The sequence below is a fragment of the Typopeltis vanoorti genome, chromosome 9, assembly GCF_054136105.1.
Source record: "Typopeltis vanoorti isolate ZY-2024b chromosome 9, IOZ_Tvanoo_1.0, whole genome shotgun sequence".
Lineage (NCBI taxonomy): Eukaryota > Metazoa > Arthropoda > Arachnida > Uropygi > Thelyphonidae > Typopeltis > Typopeltis vanoorti.
In genome coordinates, this window is record NC_143557.1 from 78,628,290 (window position 1) to 78,649,717 (window position 21,428).

The 21,428-nt window shown below is 34.8% G+C and overlaps 1 protein-coding gene across 2 annotated transcripts in view; it reads left to right on the forward strand.

Annotated features, from left to right (window-relative positions):
* The first annotated feature begins 2,019 nt into the window (after positions 1–2,019).
* Positions 2,020–21,428, forward strand: part of LOC150103175 (acyl-coenzyme A diphosphatase NUDT19-like) — a 29,064-nt gene continuing 9,655 nt past the window's right edge. The window contains exons 1-3 of one of the 2 annotated variants that reach the window (XM_090397787.1): positions 2,020–2,135; positions 12,918–13,675; positions 19,830–20,037. In XM_090397787.1, coding sequence (XP_090253913.1) covers positions 12,923–13,675; positions 19,830–20,037 — 961 coding nt within the window. In that variant the 5' untranslated portion in view covers positions 2,020–2,135; positions 12,918–12,922. Of the gene's footprint in view, positions 2,136–2,343; positions 2,575–12,917; positions 13,676–19,829; positions 20,038–21,428 lie in introns of those variants that run through there. The other variant, XM_090397786.1, reaches the window with a different exon arrangement.

Here is a 21,428-nt window from a genome sequence, read left to right on the forward strand (position 1 = left end):
TGAAGAGACGCCTAAGAAGTGTTGCCATCTCGTGGTACCCAATCCTAACACAATATGTTATTGTCTGAAATAGCATTGACTCTACAGTCGATTTTCTTGAGTTTAGGACGAAAAATCCGAGTTTCCGGGAGAAAAAACCAGCTTGCTTGTGCCAGAGATTGGCTAAATCTGGAATCAGTAGAAGAAAGGCTTAGAAAAAGTTCCTCTGGTCAGCGACTCGTTTTATTCTCCAAGGGAGTAGGTAGAACTCTTTTAGCCCTATTTAACTTTTTGAAGATAGGAAACATTCAGGCTCTACCCTTCAGCCTTCAGTGATAGATGAGCTTCAGGCTATCAATGAATCAAGACTTTCAGAGAAGGGAGTGCAAACAGCTGGCACCATCTCGTGCTAATAAATCCTATAATAATAATAATAATAATAATAATAATAATAATAATAATAATAATAATAATAATAATAATAATAAATAAATAAATCTTAGCGCAAGGAAAAACATTGATTAAGTTTACGATCCACCAACTAGATTTATCTACTTTATGGATGTGAAATACAGACAATAAAAGAAAAAATATACAACAAGGAGTAAAAGAAACCAAAAAAATTATGAGAAAAACATCAAACATATCTTCTTTTTTTTTTTTTTTCTCTATTCCTAAAATTCTGCTTTTCAAAATAATAAAAGTGTTAGGATTCAGGACTACAAGATAATGGTGGTTGTTTGCCATACTGTCTCTTGAAACCCTTGGGTCATTTGAGCTCGGGCTCACTATCGCCGGTGGACGGATGGAGACTACCTTCCACCTGACTTCAAAAGTTATATTAAAGTAGCTCAGCCTACTCCCTTTGGGGAAATAAAAGGAGTTGCAGAAATATTTTGTATTTATATGAAGATGTAATAAAAACATTAAACGAAGAACCTGTGTATCAAAAATAAAGATATAAACACAGGGAATGGTATATATATATATATATATATATATATATATATATATATATATATATATATATATATATATATATATACCATTCCCTGTGTTTATATCTTTATTTTTTATCTTTATATATATATATATATATATTTATTTATTTATTTATTTTATTTTTTTTTTATTTTTTTTTATTATTTTTTTTTAAAGTAAACAGAAAACTGTGCAAACTGAAAAAAGGAGACACGGCCATCAATTAAAGAGAATGGCTGGTAGCTAATGAAGCTAGAACCCACCGTTGGCCTAAATTCTTGAAATAAATCATAGTGATGAATATAATAATAATAATAATAATAATAATAATAATAATAATAATAATAATAATAATAATAATAATAGATCAAGTTAATAATCACGATCGCTATAACGAGTGTTTCATTTAATGTCTTAACTAATTTTTTTCACAACGAACTATCCATTTTACTCATTTTTTCTCCGTTACCAACAATTTAATATTTTCGTTTCTTCCTTCCCCTCCCCGAATATTTCACGCTAATAATTGACTAACAAACGTCCAGAAACGAGGCGTTCTGCTGGCATCCTTAATACAGTGGCTTGGACGACGCGACATCGCACTTCGGTTGGAAAAAAACTGGATTTGATCCTTCTTCGGTAGATTAATTGGTGTTCACGAGCTTGTATCCTGAAGTTGCTAATTTTTCGATCTTTTTAATCCAAGTTTTCACTTTTCGTTTCAGTGTAAGAGTACTTTTCAATCATGCTAATTTCACATTTAAACCACGTATTTAGGCAGACCATTCATAAATGAAATAGGTTAAATAAGTTTTCTTCTACTAGTATAAGTATCTTTTCATAATATATTTTTTTTATCCACATGAGAAAGCTTCTCTTTTACAATATAGTGTAGATGCCTTCGTTTTCAGATGTAACATAGGATATAAACTTGGAAAGTTGTATTTACTACTCTACGTAAGTCAGTAGGTCCAATAGAGCGTCACTTTTTGTTCTCGGAATATAGAATAAAGCTTTCTCATGGAACCTTGGTCTTCCTTGTTTCTGATTGCACGATTAGAAAGTGTGCGCTGCGGGATATCGAAGGCGAATCCGTTCTTGCGTATAACTCTGGCGGAGAAAGTGTTCCTATTTCACTTCGCATCACAACCTACAAGAAGTCACACTTGGAGCTGGTATGTATTGTGGACTTGTTAGTTAGATTCAACATACATTTATTATCACTGCTTAGTTCCTAAAAATGAGAGTATTTTTAATTAAAATTTTCAGTTTGAATTAAACGTTCGTAAGGTGGCGTGTTACTTGTTTATGAATTCATGCGCAACGTTCAATTTTGTCATGTGCTTAGTTTCGTCATTGGGTGATTACGTTTCTTGTAACTTGTGTTGCATACTTATACCATGGGGCGCGCTAGTCATTTGTATTTAACAACTAGAGAGAAACTCCTTCGTGGTGTTAATTCTGTTATCAGTAGTTTTCCATTTTTTATGTTCGAGGTTGTATTCGGAAAGCATCTGAAACGTGATACACACACAATGCCTCTCAATCCAGCAGATATACTTTGCTATTATAGTACGACCGCCAAAGCTGCAACATCTGATAAGACTCAAAATGGTATGTTAATTAATGATATTTGTCTTCTCGTAGGATAAGCAAAGTGATAATGTTTGTACAAGTTGTCTGCTGTTGTTTACTACGTCTCCAAATGCTATTCTTTTTTTTCTCAGCGAAACCATGCATCCTTAGAAATGGGATGCTTTTCCCCAAAACACTATTTCAATAATAATTACATGTGCAGCAGCATATCTGATTATTATTGCATCTCATTGGAGAAGTTATCATGATTATTATCGCCATAGTATCACCGATCGCAGGACCGGTGTTACTATGCGCCCAAGGTGTTTGGCGCAGACGGATACCGTGAGTAGGTCGTCCGCTTTTCGGTCGACTGTTGCGACCAGAATTAAAAGATCTTCGATTTTAGAGAACTCGAAACGTGTTTCGTTTCATTTCTTAATTACTTTGTGCACTATGCATTTAATTTTTCTTTCATCTTCTTCCATTTTAGGAAGAAAATAAAAGAAAGTTCATTTTTGTATGAAGGGCCGATTCATGTCTTCTTGGAACAACTTATGGATGCTTTTATCCTTCCTTGAAGGAGTCGATTTCAGTGTTAGTACTATGGATGAATACAATGTGTGTGTATCATTGTCATCGCGTTCTTAATCTTCTGATTCCTCTTTTTCCATATATTTTGTATATTATAAAAAAAGAAATAAATACTTATATATTTCTTTCGCCATGTTTTATTTATTTGCTGTTGCGTGTTTGTCCGAACATCATTTCAAAACAAAAAATGCATTTCAGTTTCTGAGTAGACCTAATAAGGTTAAAAGTGAAATTACCTTAGTTTTAAAAATCGAGACGTAAGGGAACAACATAAAATTAAAATAACGGATGAATGATACTTACGTTAGGAAAAAATAATTGAATATTTGAAGAATTTTCGGCTAGGTTTCATAGCTATTATCAGTACAGTTGAATAGAGATAAACACAATTAGAACACCACTTAAATTGCAAGTGTGTGACAATACATGTGTTATGAACTACGTGAGGATAACTCCATCTACACAAATAAATTTAAATGAATAAAATTTTATGAAACACAGTAATGAGGAATGTCATTTAGGATAATTTACCAAAATTGAGAAAAGAAAAATAAATTTTTGTTTTAAAGCAATAGTTACTCTTGAAGTCATGACTGTGAGTGTGTGATTCGCAACTTTCTTTATATAATATTTCCAGAAGAAAATGGCTTTTGTGTACGAACTTTCATTTTATTCCAATGAATTCTATATCTAGTTAACAAGGCGTGGAGTCTAAGTCTGTTTATTTAGTACCACGCCTTGTCAACTAGATATAGAATTCATTTAAGTCATTTTCTTCTGGAAAGATTATATAAAGTTGTGAAGCACACACACACTCACAGTCCTAACTTCAACAAAAACGATTGCTTTAAAACTTTCACAATTTCGGTAAGTCATCCTAAATAACACTCCTCATTAGTGTGTTTTACAAAATTGTATTTATTTAAATTTATTTCTTTGAATTCTAGGAGGTGTAGATGGAGTTATCCTCATGCAGTTGATAGCACTTATATTGTCACATGTTTGCAATTTAAATGTTTTTCTAATTGTTGTGGTTATCCCTTTTCAACTGTATTGATAATGACTATGAAACCAACTGAAAATTCTGCAAATATGGAATTATATTTTCCTAACATAAGTTTCATAATATTAAAATAACAGATGAAATTCCTTTTGTATGTATATTACACAAAACTGACTATATCATGTATTTCTTTGGAGAGATTGTAAAAAAAAAAATTTTTTTTAAAATATTTTTTTTACCTTTTTATTATTTTATGCTCACGAAAGGCCCATAAGTCTTTTAGACACTTAGAACTGTAGATGGGTTGAGTGTTAGATAATACAATTTTTCCTGCTGTAGACCAAATAGTAGTTTCTCAAGTCACTTCACATCTCCAATATGTAGGGTGGTTGTTTCATTTCACTTTGTGCTGTGAAAATGGTTTGCAGTGCAGTCATTCACAGGCATTCACCTGATGATATGTCATAGTGAGTTTCAAACTTGCAGTCTATTGGAGAGTGAATGCTATTCTTCATTTGACAAACTAGAACAACATTCATTTTTATATTATACACACAAATATACATGTTTTGTTTATAGTCAACACTTATTTATCAACTAACCTTTCCTTCATGGTTACACAGTGATCAGAATTCAACATAAAGATTATGGAAACAAGTACTAAAGATTATGGAAACAACTACCATGTTAGAGTAAAACTTCAGCTTAATATAAACCAGAATAATCACTCCACGTTTCAACCTTCACATTAAAGTCATCATCTGGAGTATACACATGCATACAAAGAAACAAGCTGCACTACTTGGCATGCTAAAGTTACATTGATTTGGTCAACTATTGGCCTGACCTCTGATGAAAAAAAACAACCTTACTACATCATCTCTAGAGTCCTGTTGTTATTATTATTATCTGTTTGATTACAAAAATAAATTAAGCTTGAGAACAACATGTTAATTTTTATTTGTTCATAATAATAACAAGACTTGATGTAGTAAGGTTTTTTTTTTCACCAGAGGTCAGGCCAATAGTTGAACAAATCATTGTACCTTTAGCATGTAGATCATAGTGCAGCTTGTTTCTTTGTATGTATATATATATATATATATATGTGTGTGTGTGTGTGTGTATACTCCAGATGATGACCTTAATGTGAAGGCTGAAATGTCGTATGATTATTTTGGTTTACATTAAACTGAAGTTTTATATTAACACTGTAGTTGTTCCATAATTTTTGTAATGAATTAACTGACCTTCCTACCAAAACTAAGCATTAATTCATGTTTATTTGCTGTTTTGTTACTTATCTAATCTTTCACATTTGTGATTGTAAAAATTAATTTTACAAAAAAAAAATAATTAGAACATTCATCAAATATACACCAAATTTATGGAGTGCTATAACTTGCCACATATTTTAACATTTATAGCAATGTTGGAATATCATTTCTGATTTGACATGAGCATAAAGGATAGTTGAATGACATTTTCAAGTGCTGATTTTTCTGACAACAGATTTAAAGTAGTGTTTTTTTGGGGGGAGGGGAGATATTTGGCAATAACAATTAAATTTAATTTTTTTTAGAAATACTGCATTTTTTATATATCTTGTTGACATATATTTCCATTCTTTGTATTAATTTATACAATACATTCGAAAATGAATATGGTGCAGATTTCTGTAATGTTTTTATGTTTAGCAAAATACATTCATCGCTAACCACTCAGCTAATCAGACTGGTATTGACTTCATCACCAAAATGTTCACCTATCATGAGAAAAGTTAGACATTACATTTTTGCTGGCCATACTCTTCCTCTGAAATCAGAGGAAGAGTATGGCCAGCAAAAATGTAATGACTATCTTTGTTTTTTCCTCTTCTGCCATGAATCATATTTTCTCCTGCAGTCTAATTCTTATTAATTTGTATCTCCACTATAGTCACTTGCCACCAGTGGTGAGCTATAAGAGGCTTACACGAGCCCTTTGTTAAATTTTTCTCAAATTTGCGAGTCCCCTGTTCTTCTTGTTTACTTTTTTATTTTTTCAAAAAAAAATTTTTTTTTAAACATATTAAGCGACAAACTCATACAGTAACCTAACAAAAATTAGTCTGTTCGCAGTGTATAGATTATTTGGAATTATTGTTTCAACTCCTCTATAACGAATGCGCCCAAGTATGAAAATAAAATAAGCGCATACGCTATCTTTACCCTTCTCCCTTCTGGTAGCCAATTGTATGATAAAACCAGTAGCCAATCAAATGTTTTATAAATGATTATAAAAGATTTCATTCTTATTATATTTTGGTAGTTAAAAAATGTTTTTCTTATGTAAGATAAATTAACACTGTTGATTGTGTACAAATATTTCACGTTTAGATCATGAAATATTTGTTTAAAAATGATAGCCTTTAGAGGTTGATTGTCCTCTCATACTTTTTGATTGGAATTTGTACACAAGCTGTATTAATAAAAGTTTTTATGTGAAATATGGCTGTTTTTTTTTTTTTTTGCTTGACGATGTTAGCCCTTTGTTAAAATTTCCATAGCTCACCACTGCTTGCCACCATCTGTTAACCAGATGAGGAGAGACCAAGAGAGAATTCACCACATGGTCTCTCCTAATCAGAATTCTGCAGGCCCAATATTATCCTGGTTACATGCTTCTGAACTTTTTTCACTGTCTCTTAGATCATTGTATTCTGTGGAATTAAGAGATAATGGAGAAAGTTGAGATGTTGTCTTATTATTAGATAAGAAGTAATTCTTCCATCTACCATGGCCAGTGACCTGAACTCAGATCTCCTAGCTGTACCCCAATGGAGTAAGGTCAACTTTGTAAATGTTAGTGCCACCAAAACTCAGTCCTGTCTGATCTCTCACAAGTAAGAACTATCGCTCCTCCTCACCTTCAGTAATATGGAGATATCCAGATGCGATTATATTTCTCTACTTATTATTATTATTATTATTATTATTATTATTATTATTCCGGGAAACTCCAAGGAGTCGACAGACTCGTCAAGGGATACTTAAACTGACCTGCACCTTCGATCCGTCCTGGCACAACCATATTTCAATTATAGCTTCTGCAGCCACCATAAAAGTTGGTGTACTTTTCTGCACAAGACACTACTTCACAGCTGCTAACTTTATACAAAGCCCAAATCTGCCCAGCCATGGAATATTGCTCCCATATTTGCGGTGCAACACCAAAATTTAGAAGAGGGAAATCTGGCTATTTAATGATCCCTCTCTCACAGACATTCAGTTTCTGCCTTATGCCTCTTCTATACATAATTTCATGGACAGTGCTCTGCTGAATTGGCCACTGTTATTCCTCCACTCCTCTAAAACCATTAAAACAAGAGCCACTGCTAACCATCCCCTTTTTACAGTCCATCTTGAAACTCTCCAAACCAACTTCACTGCCTTCTCCTTCATCCCATCTACTTGGGAACAGTTTCCCCACTCTGCCTTCCCCAAAGAGTACAACCCTCAGAGCAAAATGTGAACAGATTCCTCCTTTCTTTTATTCCTCTTGTCCACACATGGCACTAATGTGCTATAGGTCTCGTGGCCTTTCAGGTGTGGATCAGATATAACAAAAAAAAAATTCCTTATTCCTTACAAGTTAGGGCATCTCTATAACACAGTTACAAGAACATCATGACATTTACTCTTCATAAGAAAAGACCTGAGTTCACATCCCATCCAGGATAGGAACTTTTAACAGCTTTTCAATTGAAAGTGAGTTAGCCCATCTTTTGTGGAAATGGAAAGGTTTTCCCTGTCAGGAGAACTTAGATTTTTCATTTACCCTTCAAAACAGGCAAACCAACAGAGGAACTCATGCAGCTAGCAGGCATAAAGTTATTCAGTCATATTGAACTATTCTGTTTCAAATCCTGCAGGGATTTGATATCAGAAATATTATTTTATCACTTATTTAAGTTAAGGGATATTATATTATATCCCATTTTGTTTCTTAGCTGAATAAGAAACTCAGAGAGTTTCATGCCGAATATAGAAACTATGTGAAGTTCGGCGATTCCAAGCGTACGCAAATACCTGGATAGTGCAGCACCTGATCCTTGAAGGTAGTGCAAGCTGAGGCAACTCATAAAAAGGGTGGAGCAAGCCCCGATCACTATTCTTGATATTTACCCATAATGTGAACTTAACTCCTAGGAACTGTATTATTGTTCAACATTGTGAGAGAAGGTCACTACCCAGACCGGTTTCGACCTTTTTTGAGGTCTCATCAGTGAGTAGGTAGACCTAGTTAATACCAAGTTTGTAGCGAACAGAACTTGCATCCCTTTTATGAGAATTGCCAAGAGGTATCCTAATAAATTACTAATTATATGAAGAGCCCAAAGGCTTCAATTCGGCGACATGAACTTATTTAAGTTAAGGGATATTATATCCCATATTGTTTCTTAGCCGTAAGAAATACGGCTAAATATGAAGCCTTTGGCTCTTCATATAATTAGTTATTTTATCACTTTTCCCAAGTTCATCAATAGTAAAGAACTGTATATACTCTCTAGAATTATATTACATACTGATTGCATTTAATACAGAAATTGAATAGCTGCCTTCTAGAACTTGTTGATCCAGCAGAGCCCCTGAAGGATTCATCAAAATTGAAAATTTCCCTGCAAGGTGTGAACCTTTTCTATTTTATGCAGTTTTTGCTTTATGATTTTACTCGTCTGTTTAACTCTCATCATTTATTCTCCTAACTCTGAGGATGCAGTCAAATGTTACATGAATTACATGAAATACTCATGAACTGCTGCGATAACATGTCATCATGTCTTGCTATCTTCAAGTCTGAGCTACATAATCACTCAAACTATTGGAGACCAGATCAATTTATTTGTAGACATATCCTCTAATTCAACACACATCTCTATTATGATTCCCGTGTGATATGCTGCTCAAAGTAATTATCTTTTAATAACAATATATTCCCTTTCCTTCTCTCTGTATTCTTTTACTTTTCAGTGTATCTTGCTATAGTAGATCATCTGTAATCATTGCTGTTATTTCATTAAGCAAAGTTGCATGTTCAGTTCATAATCCTCTATAGTCCTTGATCAATAACAATGCCACATTTTGTCCAGTTAGCATTTTTAAATGTTGAATGTCATGAAATAATATAATGTCCAGTCTAAATCAGCTTTGTTATACTGTATGAAAGTGAACAATGGATCATAAAAAAAAGAATGAAAAATGGATTCAAACTGCAGAAATGAAATTTTTACAAGGTGCCTTGATAAGACCTTACTTGGACTATTGTACACAGGTCTGGTCTCCTGGTTTCCATTGTGATTCTGATACAGTGGAGAGAGAGTGCTAAAATGATATGCTGAAATTATTAGGTTTATGAAATACTGATTGTGAAGACAGATTGAGAATATGTAGACTGCAGACACTAGCGAACAGGAAAAAGAGGGGTGATATGATTGAGACCTACAAAGTTCTGAAAGGGTCATACAGGATTTCAGTTGATGGAATTTTCCATTTTATGGAGGATGGGGGTAAAGGACAAGAGGGCATCCTTGGAAGTTGAGAATAAATGCCACAAGAAGGGGGTGGGGGCTAGAGTTTTCTCTCAAAGTGGTGCATGATTGGAATGGATTGCCATTGGATGTTGTGTGTGCAAACAGTTTGAATGAATTCAAGAATAAGTATGATAACTGGTGCATGTAGTATATGGCCTCCCTCGATGAGTCCCTGGCTCATCGAGGGAGGCCATATACTACATGCAATTGGTCATGCAATTGTGTTCCCAGTTTGGAGGAGATTTCCATGAAGAGCCTCTCTCTCTCTCAAGAAAAATTAATTCAAATAAAAAAATTTAGCATAGCAAAGTCTTGAGTCAAATCCAACATTGTGCTTGGTCTAAACTGCAGCTCACAACATATTAAAAAAAAAAAATTATCCAAATTTGACAAATTGTCAAATGCAGAAAAGTTGCCTCTTGCTCAATGGCTTGAAAGCCACATAGTACCTCATCCACGTTATTGGTCAGTCATGTTTTCAGCTGTCACACATCCAGATGTTATCATTATAACATCAAAGATAAGTAATGTTATCAATCAAAAATCAGCCTTTTCTTCTAACACACATTGTGTAGATACCCAAGCAAATTGTCATCACCCTCCCACTATACCAAGAAAAGCTTACTGCATGTGACCTTTGTCTCATGAGAAAAATCATGAATAGTTTCCAAGCTTTCTTGAACTCATTCATACTAGATTCACTCACTACTTCAACAGGTAAACCTGTTCCACTCACTTACTGCTCAGGGAGAAAAATCTAGCTCTTGTCCCTTTCAGAACCAGGTGCAAACATAACTTCCCAGATGCATCCATGTTTTCTCCTTGCCTTCCACATAATTAAAATTTTCATCAGAATATAATATAAGAAGTTTATAGACCTCCATCATATCACCTCTTTTTCTTTTGTCTGCAGCTCACATATTCTCAATCTGTCCCTCATAATGTACATTCCATAATACTGATATAATCTTTGTAACTTTTTTTTCTGCCTTTCTACAGGTTTTTTTTATCCCCATCCGAACTCAGAAGACCAAATCTGTGCACAATAGTCCAGTCCGATTGTAGCAAGGTGATTGTAAATAGCCAAAATAACTTCCTTATCCTTATATATCAATGTTCATTTCAACATTGCATTATCCTCTAAGTTGTATTTGCAACTTTTGCTGTGTGACCTTTGAACTTCAAATTTCTATCCACCATAATAACTACAAGATTCATGGCATCATCAGTTTCTTGTAGCATAATTCCACCTGTATAATATGTCATTGGAAATCTCATCATGCCGAAGTGCATACCTTCTACACTCGCTAACATTTTATTTCAAGCTTATTCAAATCATTCTGTAAATGCTGGATATCAGTAGCATCTCTGATTGCCTTGCCTATCTTTTGCATTATCAGCTAACAATTAAACATCTGTTGAATCCTTCCCAATATCATTAATTATATATAAACGATAGTGGTGGAATATCATTGATATTTATATATAGATGGAACAACAGTGGTCCAATGACTGATCACCTTAAATCACTGGTAGCTACAGCTTTTGCCACCTGGGGCGGTCTCCCGAGTTTGCCACCCCTCTCAATACACACCAAAAATACTACAAAAAGTCAAAATGACATATAAGGAAATAAATTAAAACACTATGTGTTTATTTTGAAGTAAAACTTTAATTTCAACATTCTAAAATGTTATTTTTCTTGCTTTTCTGTTAGCAAAATTGCCGATGACATTGGCGAAGTCAGCCTGGTTGGCCGAGTGGTTAGCATATCCGCTCTCCAGCCAAAAGGCTGCGGGTTCGAATCCCGCTGTGGGCAGGGATGTTTGTGATTGTCTGTGAAAATACTAGTGGTGGTAGTCGGCAGTAGATGCCATTGGTGTAGATGATGAAGGTAGTTGCGGTTGGTAGATATGAACAGTTGTAGAGTAGGTGTCCTCCCTCGATGAGTCTTTAGACTCCCTGGAGGTGTTATATAATAATAAAGTCTATTTCATAGTAATGTAGGTAATTCTTAATCAATTTTATTTAGAAAAACTCCTCTCACAACTAGTAACACTTACAGTAATTGTGAGGAAAATTTGCAGCAGTATTACAATATTTGGAAATGAGTTCTTGGGACTATATTTTAGAATTAACTGCAAAAGTTCAAAAAGGTTCAAAGTGCTGCCTGGTACAGACTGCCCCCCCCCCCACAACTATGGCTCTCCCTTAAATTTGGCTGATTCACATCCCCCATATATCACTTTTTGATACCTGTCCATCAACTATCCACTTATCCAAGTCAGTTTATATTTTAATTCCATATTTTCCAATTTATGTAACAGCCTTTCATGTGATATTCTATCGAATGCCTTAGCAATGTCTAACAGTATCATCATGTATCCATTTCCTTTTATTCTATTCAGCCATAACATTATTATAAATATGAGCAGACTGCTAAAACCTGACTCTCTTTACTTAAACCCATGCTGTTCCTTGCAGAATATAGTTTGTCTGTAAACTCATTTCTCTATAACGTCTCTAAAATTTCACCACTACTATAGAAATACTGATGATAAGTCAGTAGTTGGACATATTGGTTTCGCACACCCTTGTACAACCGAACTATTACACATGCCTTTCATTCCTGATATCTTTCCTAAGCTATAAACTCAAGTTATACAAACATATCAAGGATTAGCCAATTCTTCTGAACATTCCTTTAGCATACAATGCAATATTCCATCTGTCCTTATCACCAAATTCTTATACAACAGCTCTTCTGACAGAAGAATAACATCTACATTCAGTAAAGTTATTCTTCCACATTCATTCTTTCTTTCTTTCAGCATAATGATAAAATTCTTTTGGATTGTCCAATTTTCTGCATAGCCAATTTTTCTTTGTACTCCGATTTAACTTCTCTGGTCTGCACTTTATATATTTCATAACTCCTTTCACTCTTATTCTTAGGTATTCCTTACACATTTTATGGATCTCTTACTTAATAAGGTTGCACATCCATTATTCTCTTACCCTATTTGTTTTTTGAACTCAAAGGACACATTTAGATACTACCTCATTTAAGCATATTTTCAAAGCCTTCAATGCATTGTTGATATCTTTTTCATAATTATATTAGAATCAGAACATAAATCATTAATTTTTTTATTTCAGAATATATATTTTTGTTAGTAATATTTTTCTCAGCAATTATTTTTATTTTTGTAGCCACAATGAATCAGTCACCATGGAGAGAGGCTGCTAGTCTAATTATTGCTACTAAAGTTCCTCTTCATGAAGTAGTAGCAAAGGGAAGGAATTTAGGAAATGTAATAAGTGCTACCAAATGGACATATAGTAAAGATGCACTTTCCCGTTCAGATTATAAATTGTTAATGGTGAAAAGGAGCGGATTAAGTTCATTCATGGCTAATGCTTTTGTTTTTCCTGGTGGATTAGTTGAGCCTGCTGATTTTTCATCTCAATGGTGGTCAATGTTTGATAAAGTTGGTGTAAATAGAAAAGACATTGAAGATTTTTGCCATTCATTCACAGGACCACGACCACCAATAGTGAAGAACCCCATGACACTTGCAAAGGCAATGCATACTTTTGGACAAGATCACATTCCAGCAGATGTTGGATTACGCATTGCAGCAATTCGTGAGACTTTTGAGGAAACCGGAGTACTTCTTTTAACCCAGCCTTCATTAGAAAGTACCCAAGAAGCAGTTGCTTTTACGCTGAAAAGTAGAAACATTGACTTAATAGACTGGCGAAACAAGATTCATAAAGATCCACATACATTTATCGATATGTGTCTTGAGGCCAATATGTGTCCTGATATCTGGTCACTGTATGAATGGTCAGATTGGTTGACTCCTACCTCAATTGGTCATCGTCGTTACGATACTATATTTTACATCTGTTGCTTACCTAAACAGCCTGAAGTAATGTTAGATCATACTGAAGTAACAGCCTTGAAGGTGAGAATTATATTAATTTTTAATCAAAATGGAAATATATGCAAAATTTCTTAATTTTAATGTGTTAATTTAATAGAAGGTATGTATTACTTTTTTGAACAATCTGGGATTAAAAATGGTGATGAAGCATAACCGTAGGTAAATTTCATGGTCTGGTATGAGACCACCACCTTGCTAATAAGATGCTGGAAGTTTCTTGGGAAAATTTTCATATTTGGTCTTCAGAGCAGGGTTTATGAATATATAGCTCTTAGCTCACTCACATAGTATTAATATATTGATAGGGTTATAATCTTTTGTAGGTGGGATTTACATTAAAAAAGACTTGCAATTTTAATGTTTGTAAAATTCTATTTAAAAGAATGAAATGTCCATTTCTCACAAACAGACTGTTAAATTGGTTTAAAAAAATCATTAGAATTTTCAAAAATTATCATCTTTTTAAATATGTTAAGTACTAATATGTAGCCTTTCAAGAATTAAAATTCTGCATTACAGTTATTTCCATTCCTTTGGAATCAAAATGCTCGTTTGTGGGATGTCTAACCTTATTATTATTATTAAGCTTTAACCACATCTTAATTTCTGTTTGTTTGGTTTAACAATGTTTTATTTATTTATTTTTCTACCTTATGAATCAGCCTTAATAGCTCTCAGTAGTTGGTTGGAAAGACCTAGGTTTAAATCCCATCTAGAATGTGAAGATGAGTTAGCTAATCTCATATGGGGAACTTCATCTGTGGGGACATATATATATTGGAGAGAGGAAATGGACCATGGCAAGATGAAAGTGGAATTTATGCAGTTGATAAGACTGCTGGATCTGATGGTAGCATCAGAAGATGTATCCATAACCAAGGTGACACTCTGCCTCTAACTGGGGCAGAGTGACCATGCAGTCCTGTTTTGGGAGGTGGCTAAACATGTGGAATTCTCAGTCAAGAAAGGAATTATGTTGATCTATAATGCTGGTAATTATGACACGCTTATGAGGGCATCTTGAAGCAGTGCCATGGCTTGAGAAGCTACGAAGAATGTCAGTAATACATGGGAAATGGTCAGGGATTGTTTGAGAGAAGCAGTATCAGACTGCATGCCCACAGTCAGGAAGATGAACCAAATACGGATTAAGTGGATGAGTAGTAGAGATATAAAGTAAGAGGTGTGGGTGTTTAAAAAAAAAAAAAAAAAAATTATGGTGGGAATATAAAAAAAATTGCAATCGGCATATTCGTGAACCGTAAAAGTGCAACAAGAAAGGTGACTAGTATGGTAAGAAAGGCCGAATCAGATTATTAGAGAAAATTGGCTAAAAAAGGCCAAAGTAAATCCAGAAGAATTTTTTCTAGCAAGTAAGGAGGAGGATGATTAATCAGTGCGATGGCAGGAAGCAGAGACAAAAGAAATAGTTGAGTTGCTGATTGATCACTTTGCAACAGTGTTGTTGTCCAGGTGGAGATATTCCAGTTGTTGATTCTCAGAATAGAGGCAGATGAACAGGAAGTGCTCAACATATTGGCCCATGTGCAAGAGAATTGGCAATGTCTCTATAGTTATTCAATCTAAGTCTCAGCTCTGGCAAGGTTCCAAGGTAGTGGAAAGGGAGAAAGGTGGTTCCAAGACAGAAGTAGCCGATTAGAGACCAATTAACATCTCAGGAATGGTGGTTAATGTATTGGAAAAGTTGGTTAAAGGTAAAATCTACTGGTATGTAGATTTTACCTTTTTTTACCTTTATAGGAATATGCCAGCCTGGTTGGCTAAGTGGTTAGCGTATCCGCTCTCCAGCCAAAAGGCTGCAGGTTCGAATTCCACCCTAGGTATGGATGTTCGTTATTGACTGTGAAAATACTAGTGGCGGTGGTTGACGGTAGACGGCATTGGTATAGATCATGAAGGTAGTTGTGGCTGGTGGAAACGGAGAGTTGTAGAGTAGGTGCCCTCCATCGATGGGTCTTTGGACGACTCCCTGGAGGTGTTACGTAATAATATGATACTCTATGCTGGGCAGCCTGGATTTGTATAAGGTAGATCCTGCCTTAGTAATTTACTCACATTTTATAACAGTGACAGCAGAATTGGATAAGGAAAATGGCTACACTGTGATACTGCCAGACTTTGCAAAGGCATTTGACAGAATACTGCATGGAAAACTATTACAATAGTTGGATCAAATGGAAATGAATATTAAACTATCTAGGGCCATCACTTGTTAATTTGTATATTAAAGATATAGAGAAAGATTTAAGCAGGAGGTTATTTAGTTGTTTGCTGGTGCAAAACTTTGGAGTGCAATAGTTGATAAAGGTGATATAAATATCTTGCAGGATGATTTAAATAAATTAGTATTGTGGGCAAAGGATAACGATTGTCAAGTTAATGTTGCAAAATGTAAGGTTTGTGTGCTGTCTGCCTGTCGCATTGATGGTACTGGATTCTAGTAAATTGAGGCTAGAGACTTGGGAATAATGGTGAACAGAGAGTTGAAGTTCAGAGGGCATATTGCAAAAGTTGGTAAAATAGCTGAAAGGATTGTGTGGACGTTGAAAAGCATATTAACATGTAAAGATAGGGAAGTTATTATCCCTCTTTATTAGGCTGTGATTTGCTGACTACTGTGCTCAAATTGATCACCTGGGTTTCTTGTGCAATCAGGAGGTGAGAGAGGATTTAGAGATGAGTGACCAAGTTGGTGACACTGTGTGAGTTGCAAAGTTTAGTTGACAAGGAGAAAAGAGGGGACACAATAGAAACTTTTAGGGTATTAAAGTGGTTCTTAATGATAGAGGGAGATTGACACAAAGGAAATTTTTCAGTACATGGCCAATAGAGAACTAGAGTTCACCTCTGGAAGTTGCTGTAAGAGAGTAGTTAGTAAGGGTGTGCAGACTAGATTTTTTGCTTGCAGAGTTGGGTGTGGAATGGATTGCCATGATTATTTGCAAGTTCCCTTGATAGTGAGTGCATATGATAGGTATTCTGTATATAAGCTTTACTGTGGGTCATTGATGAGTTTCAGACTCCATGAAGGTGCTTGTATAATGATAATATGGATATGACAGGGATTTTTTTATCATAGAACACATGTAATTTACAGCCAAAAAATACTGTTGGTGATGGGCAGTAGATGGTGTTGTGTAGTTGGAGGATTAAGTAGGGGAGACGGCGAGTTGTGTGTATTTGAGTAGTGCCCTCCCATGATGAATCATTGGACTCCTTGGAGGTGTTACATAATAATAGAACTGGCAAGTTGGCTGGGAACTCATGCAATTGATACATTATAATTTCCTTATGGCTTTGGGTCATAATTCAAACCAATCTTTTGGTTGCAGAATAAAAATAAATTAGGTAAATCATTGTACTTCACTGAAGATGATGTATTGGGTAATACATCTTATTTTAAATTTATATTGATTTAGTTCATTTTTGGATTCTGCTTATAATTTTTGATAATTTTTTACATATCGATCTCACACAAGAGGAGGTTGCAAAACCTATAACACAGCAATGCCACATGTGGGAAAGTGATTAAAAGGCATCTGTTAATGTTTCTTGAGAAGCTGGATGTCATTTTCTTTGGTGAAAACAGTATGGGGAAAGTTCTGAAGAACCGGCAGATGGAATGATAGAATGTAAGAAATTGGTTTGGCAAGTTTGAACATGTACAGTGCTTGGTTATTAAACAGAAGCTGCTTGTGTTTTAATATGTTTTGAAGAAATATAAAAAACAAATGGTTGCCAGTTCAGGTCTCCTAATGTCACTAGCTAAGCTGAACTATTTTTTTGTTTCTTTTCTTTAAATGTTAATTTTCTGTCTAATAATGAGATCATCTTCCTTGGAGATTTTAATGCTCACTACTCCAACTGGCTTCCTTTCCAACTGAAACATTTCAAGCAGGCAGAAATGCTGCAATATTTTCTATCACAAATAGTGTTACTGGAAAAGTCATGTTGGCCAGATATGACAATAGTGAATTGAGGAGGGCAGATATAATGAATAGTAAGATGGCTGAGTTGTGTGATGCAAAGGGGTGGTTCACTTTGTAAATGTATGGAGTGAATATGAAGGAAATTTGGAATGGTTTAAAGTTGATGGATTGCATTTGAATGAGTTTGGTGTTGGACATTTAGAAAGACTATTTTCTGAGTAGGCACAGAGTCAGAAAGTTAATGTAGTCAATGATCAGAGTCTACTTGTGAAGCAGGATAGCACAACTAAATGTATTGTATGTCAGGAGGAAGATGAATACAAGGTTGAAGATGTTGCAGCAGCACAAAGTGATGGAATGCATAAAGATGAGGATGAGACAGGTAGGAATGGAAATCAGTCAGGATCAGGGAAATGGGAGTGGTCAGACTGAAGAGAGGTGCGGTATAGCACCTAGAATAGAGAATGTTGGTGCTGATAGAATGACCTCAAAGACACAGGGTTTGAATACTCCTTACATTTGTTTATACACAAATGTAAGGAGTATTCAAAACAACAGAACTGAGTTTGTTGCATTGATTGAGTCAGTATGCCCAAAGATAATTGGAATAAGTGAAACTTGGTTGTCTTTGTCTGAGGAGGATATACTGTCAGAAATAGAAATGGAAGGATAGAAATGTGAAAAAGAGGAGAAGTGCTGATAATGATTGCAGAGGAATTGAGTCCACAATGTGTGGAAGTTGATAGGACATGCACAGATTTTGAATCTGTGTGGTGTGAAGTTGAAATTAACAGGCTAGTATATCTAATAAGATGCTGTTATAGGCCAGGGAATGTAGAGAATACTGATTGTGAAATGGTTAGGCATGTAAAAAGAAGTATTTAATTCTTCTTTTTATTATTAAATTCCATTCTATATTCCTGTGATTAAATTCCTACTGATGGAAGAATTTAATCACAGGAATATAGAATGGAAGGAAGAGATAGTGTATGGGAACAAGGAGAGTGAGTTTGTGGAATTTCTGAGAGAAATATCTTAAGCAGCATGTGACTGAAGCAACTAGCGGCTTTAATGTTTTGGATTTGGTGATAACTTCATAGATGTTGTTGTTAATAAGGTGTTGACACTGCCACTGGCTGATGAGTAATCATGAGGTAATTGCTTGGGAAGTGGTGAAACAAGAAAAGGTTACTGCTAAAAACAGATATATGTGGAGTTTAAAGTGGGTGATTATGGCACACTTTTGAACAGTAGCATCTGTTGGTAAATTTTTAACAACCAATTCAAAAATAAAAAATAAAAATAAAATAAAGACATCTTTCTCAGAATCCGCTACAGTACTCATTGAGTCATAGTATTATAGATATTCATAGTATGAAATAAACAGCATCACTTGTGCTTCCTTCTCCACTTCTATTTGTTTTGAAACTATGTAATGAGTTTTCCCTTTTGAGAATTACAACCTCTCTCCCCCTCCTCCTCAAAGAAAGTATAAATGAATTTTATTATTAGCATAGCAGCCGGGGTTGCTTCTTCTTAGGGTAATGACCTTATTAGTTGTTTTACAGCATTGTCAAGCAATGGATTGTCATTACTTAAAAAGAAGACTCTTAAAAAGAAAAAAGAAAAGTGGATTGTTGAAAAATAATATAATTCTAAAATTGCTAGTGGAGATAATACCTATACAGGCTACCATGTAAGGAGGAGAAGGGGGAGTGAATACAAAGGGTGGCAGAATAAGTGCAACCTGGCTAGATTTTTAGTGTTAGCATACATAAGTTTATCACCCAAATGCTGAAGAGATTTGGGTGATAAACTTATGTATGCTGCTCTACATCTTATATCCTTGGTTCAGTTTAACATCTGGCTTGCAAAATTTGTGAACATTTAACAATCAGCATGTGTGAGCCAACTTCAACACACTACAGCATGGTAAATTTCCACCCATGATATTGTAAGGTCTGTCCAATTGTATATCTTACTTTGAAAAATCCTTACGCAATTTGAGTATTATGGTGTATTTTTCTTAATACAAAGGGGTCCCAGTTATATCTGATATGAAAAAATCTACATCAGGAATTAGATATGTTAACTATTTCAGCAATATCTTTTTGTGTTTAGTTTACTGTTTACTAGTATGCAAATAAGGAAAAAACAGATTGATAATCTTTGTGAAACCTAGGATAACATTGGCTGTATCTTAATTGGAGTGATTTCTTTTTCAGTGGTGTACACCTTATAATATGCTGGAAGAAAATTCAACAGGTGCAGTCTTCCTAGCAGCTCCACAATTTTATGAGTTATCTCGTATTATTCATTTGAGCTCATTTCATCAGTTGAGTCAGTTTTCAAAACAACGAAATGTAAAAGGATGTGAAAGATGGTTGCCAGTTATTGCCACTTCAAAGGATGGTGCTATATCTTTATTACCAGGTATGTGTTTATAAAGGTATCTTCATTATGTACTATATATGGTTAACTCTTATCTGGCCTTGGTAGTATGAGGAATGGGCTGCCATTCCTCATGCTACCATCATGAGATCTCATATGCTTAACAAAAAAAAAAACCCCACCCAGCTTCCAGAGATGACTAAGTTCTATCTTTGCTGCCTATAAGCTGCAAATTCTCATTTTGTGCTGTAAGAACCTCTTACTAACCTATGTTTCTATCATATCTTTTTTTCTTTTGTCTATTCCTCAAGCTTTGAAAACTACAGTCCATCAGTCTGTCCTCATATGCGCTATTCCATTGGCCAGTTATCTTGGTTACTTGCTGCTGAATCGTTTTGGCTATCTCCTTTGAATCCAGATGACCATAACTGTACCTGGTAGTCTAAATATTGTTTTATCTTAAAGAGAAAGAATAACTTCCTTATTCTCACAGATTAAATGTTCTCTTTTAATAGTGCTGTTATTCAATGTGATGACTTTAGCATTGTGACTTCTGAACTTTAACTTGGTTCACAATAACCCTCCGCATCTGTAGTTTCATTCATGACTGATTTCCAATGAATTCCCATGAATAAAATACCATATTTGTATTCTCCTCCATCCAAAATACATAATTTTACTTAAGTATAAAGAGCTAATAAGTTTCATTTCGGCAATGAAAACATTACTTAAATTAAGGGGATATTAAATCCCACATAGTTTTAAAACCGAATAAGAAACTCAAAGATTGGAATCAGAGAGTTTCTTGCCGAATATACTAAACTATAAAGTATCGGCGACACTAGCGTTAGCCAATGCAAGTGATCCTAGTACGTAGTACAGTACCGGGCAACTCGTTGCAAAGGTGGGGAAGTTCAGATCGCTATTCTTAATGGTTGCACCTGTTTGGATAACTCGTTCGCAGAGTACATAAGTTCTTTTCGCTATACACTTTGGTATTAGGTCTAGCTACTCACAGATGAAGCCTCAAAAAAGGCTGAAACCGGTCTGGGTAGTGACCTCCCTCCATAATGTAATAACAGCATACATTTCCTAGGAAATGTGTTTTTACATTATGGAAAATACCTAAGAATAGCGATCTGAACTTCCCCACCTTTGCAACGAGTTGCCCGGTACTGTACTACGTACTAGGATCACTTGCATTGGCTAACGCTAGTGTCGCCGATACTTTATAGTTTACTATATTCGGCAAGAAACTCTCTGATTCCAATCTTTGAGTTTCTTATTTGGTTTTAAAACTATGTGGGATTTAATATCCCCTTAATTTAAGCATAATTTTACATTTGGCAATACTGAAATGATATTCATTGTCATTTGCCCATGCAACCTTTTTTTTTTTAAAAAAAAAAATTAGCCTGCAGGAATTCTGTATC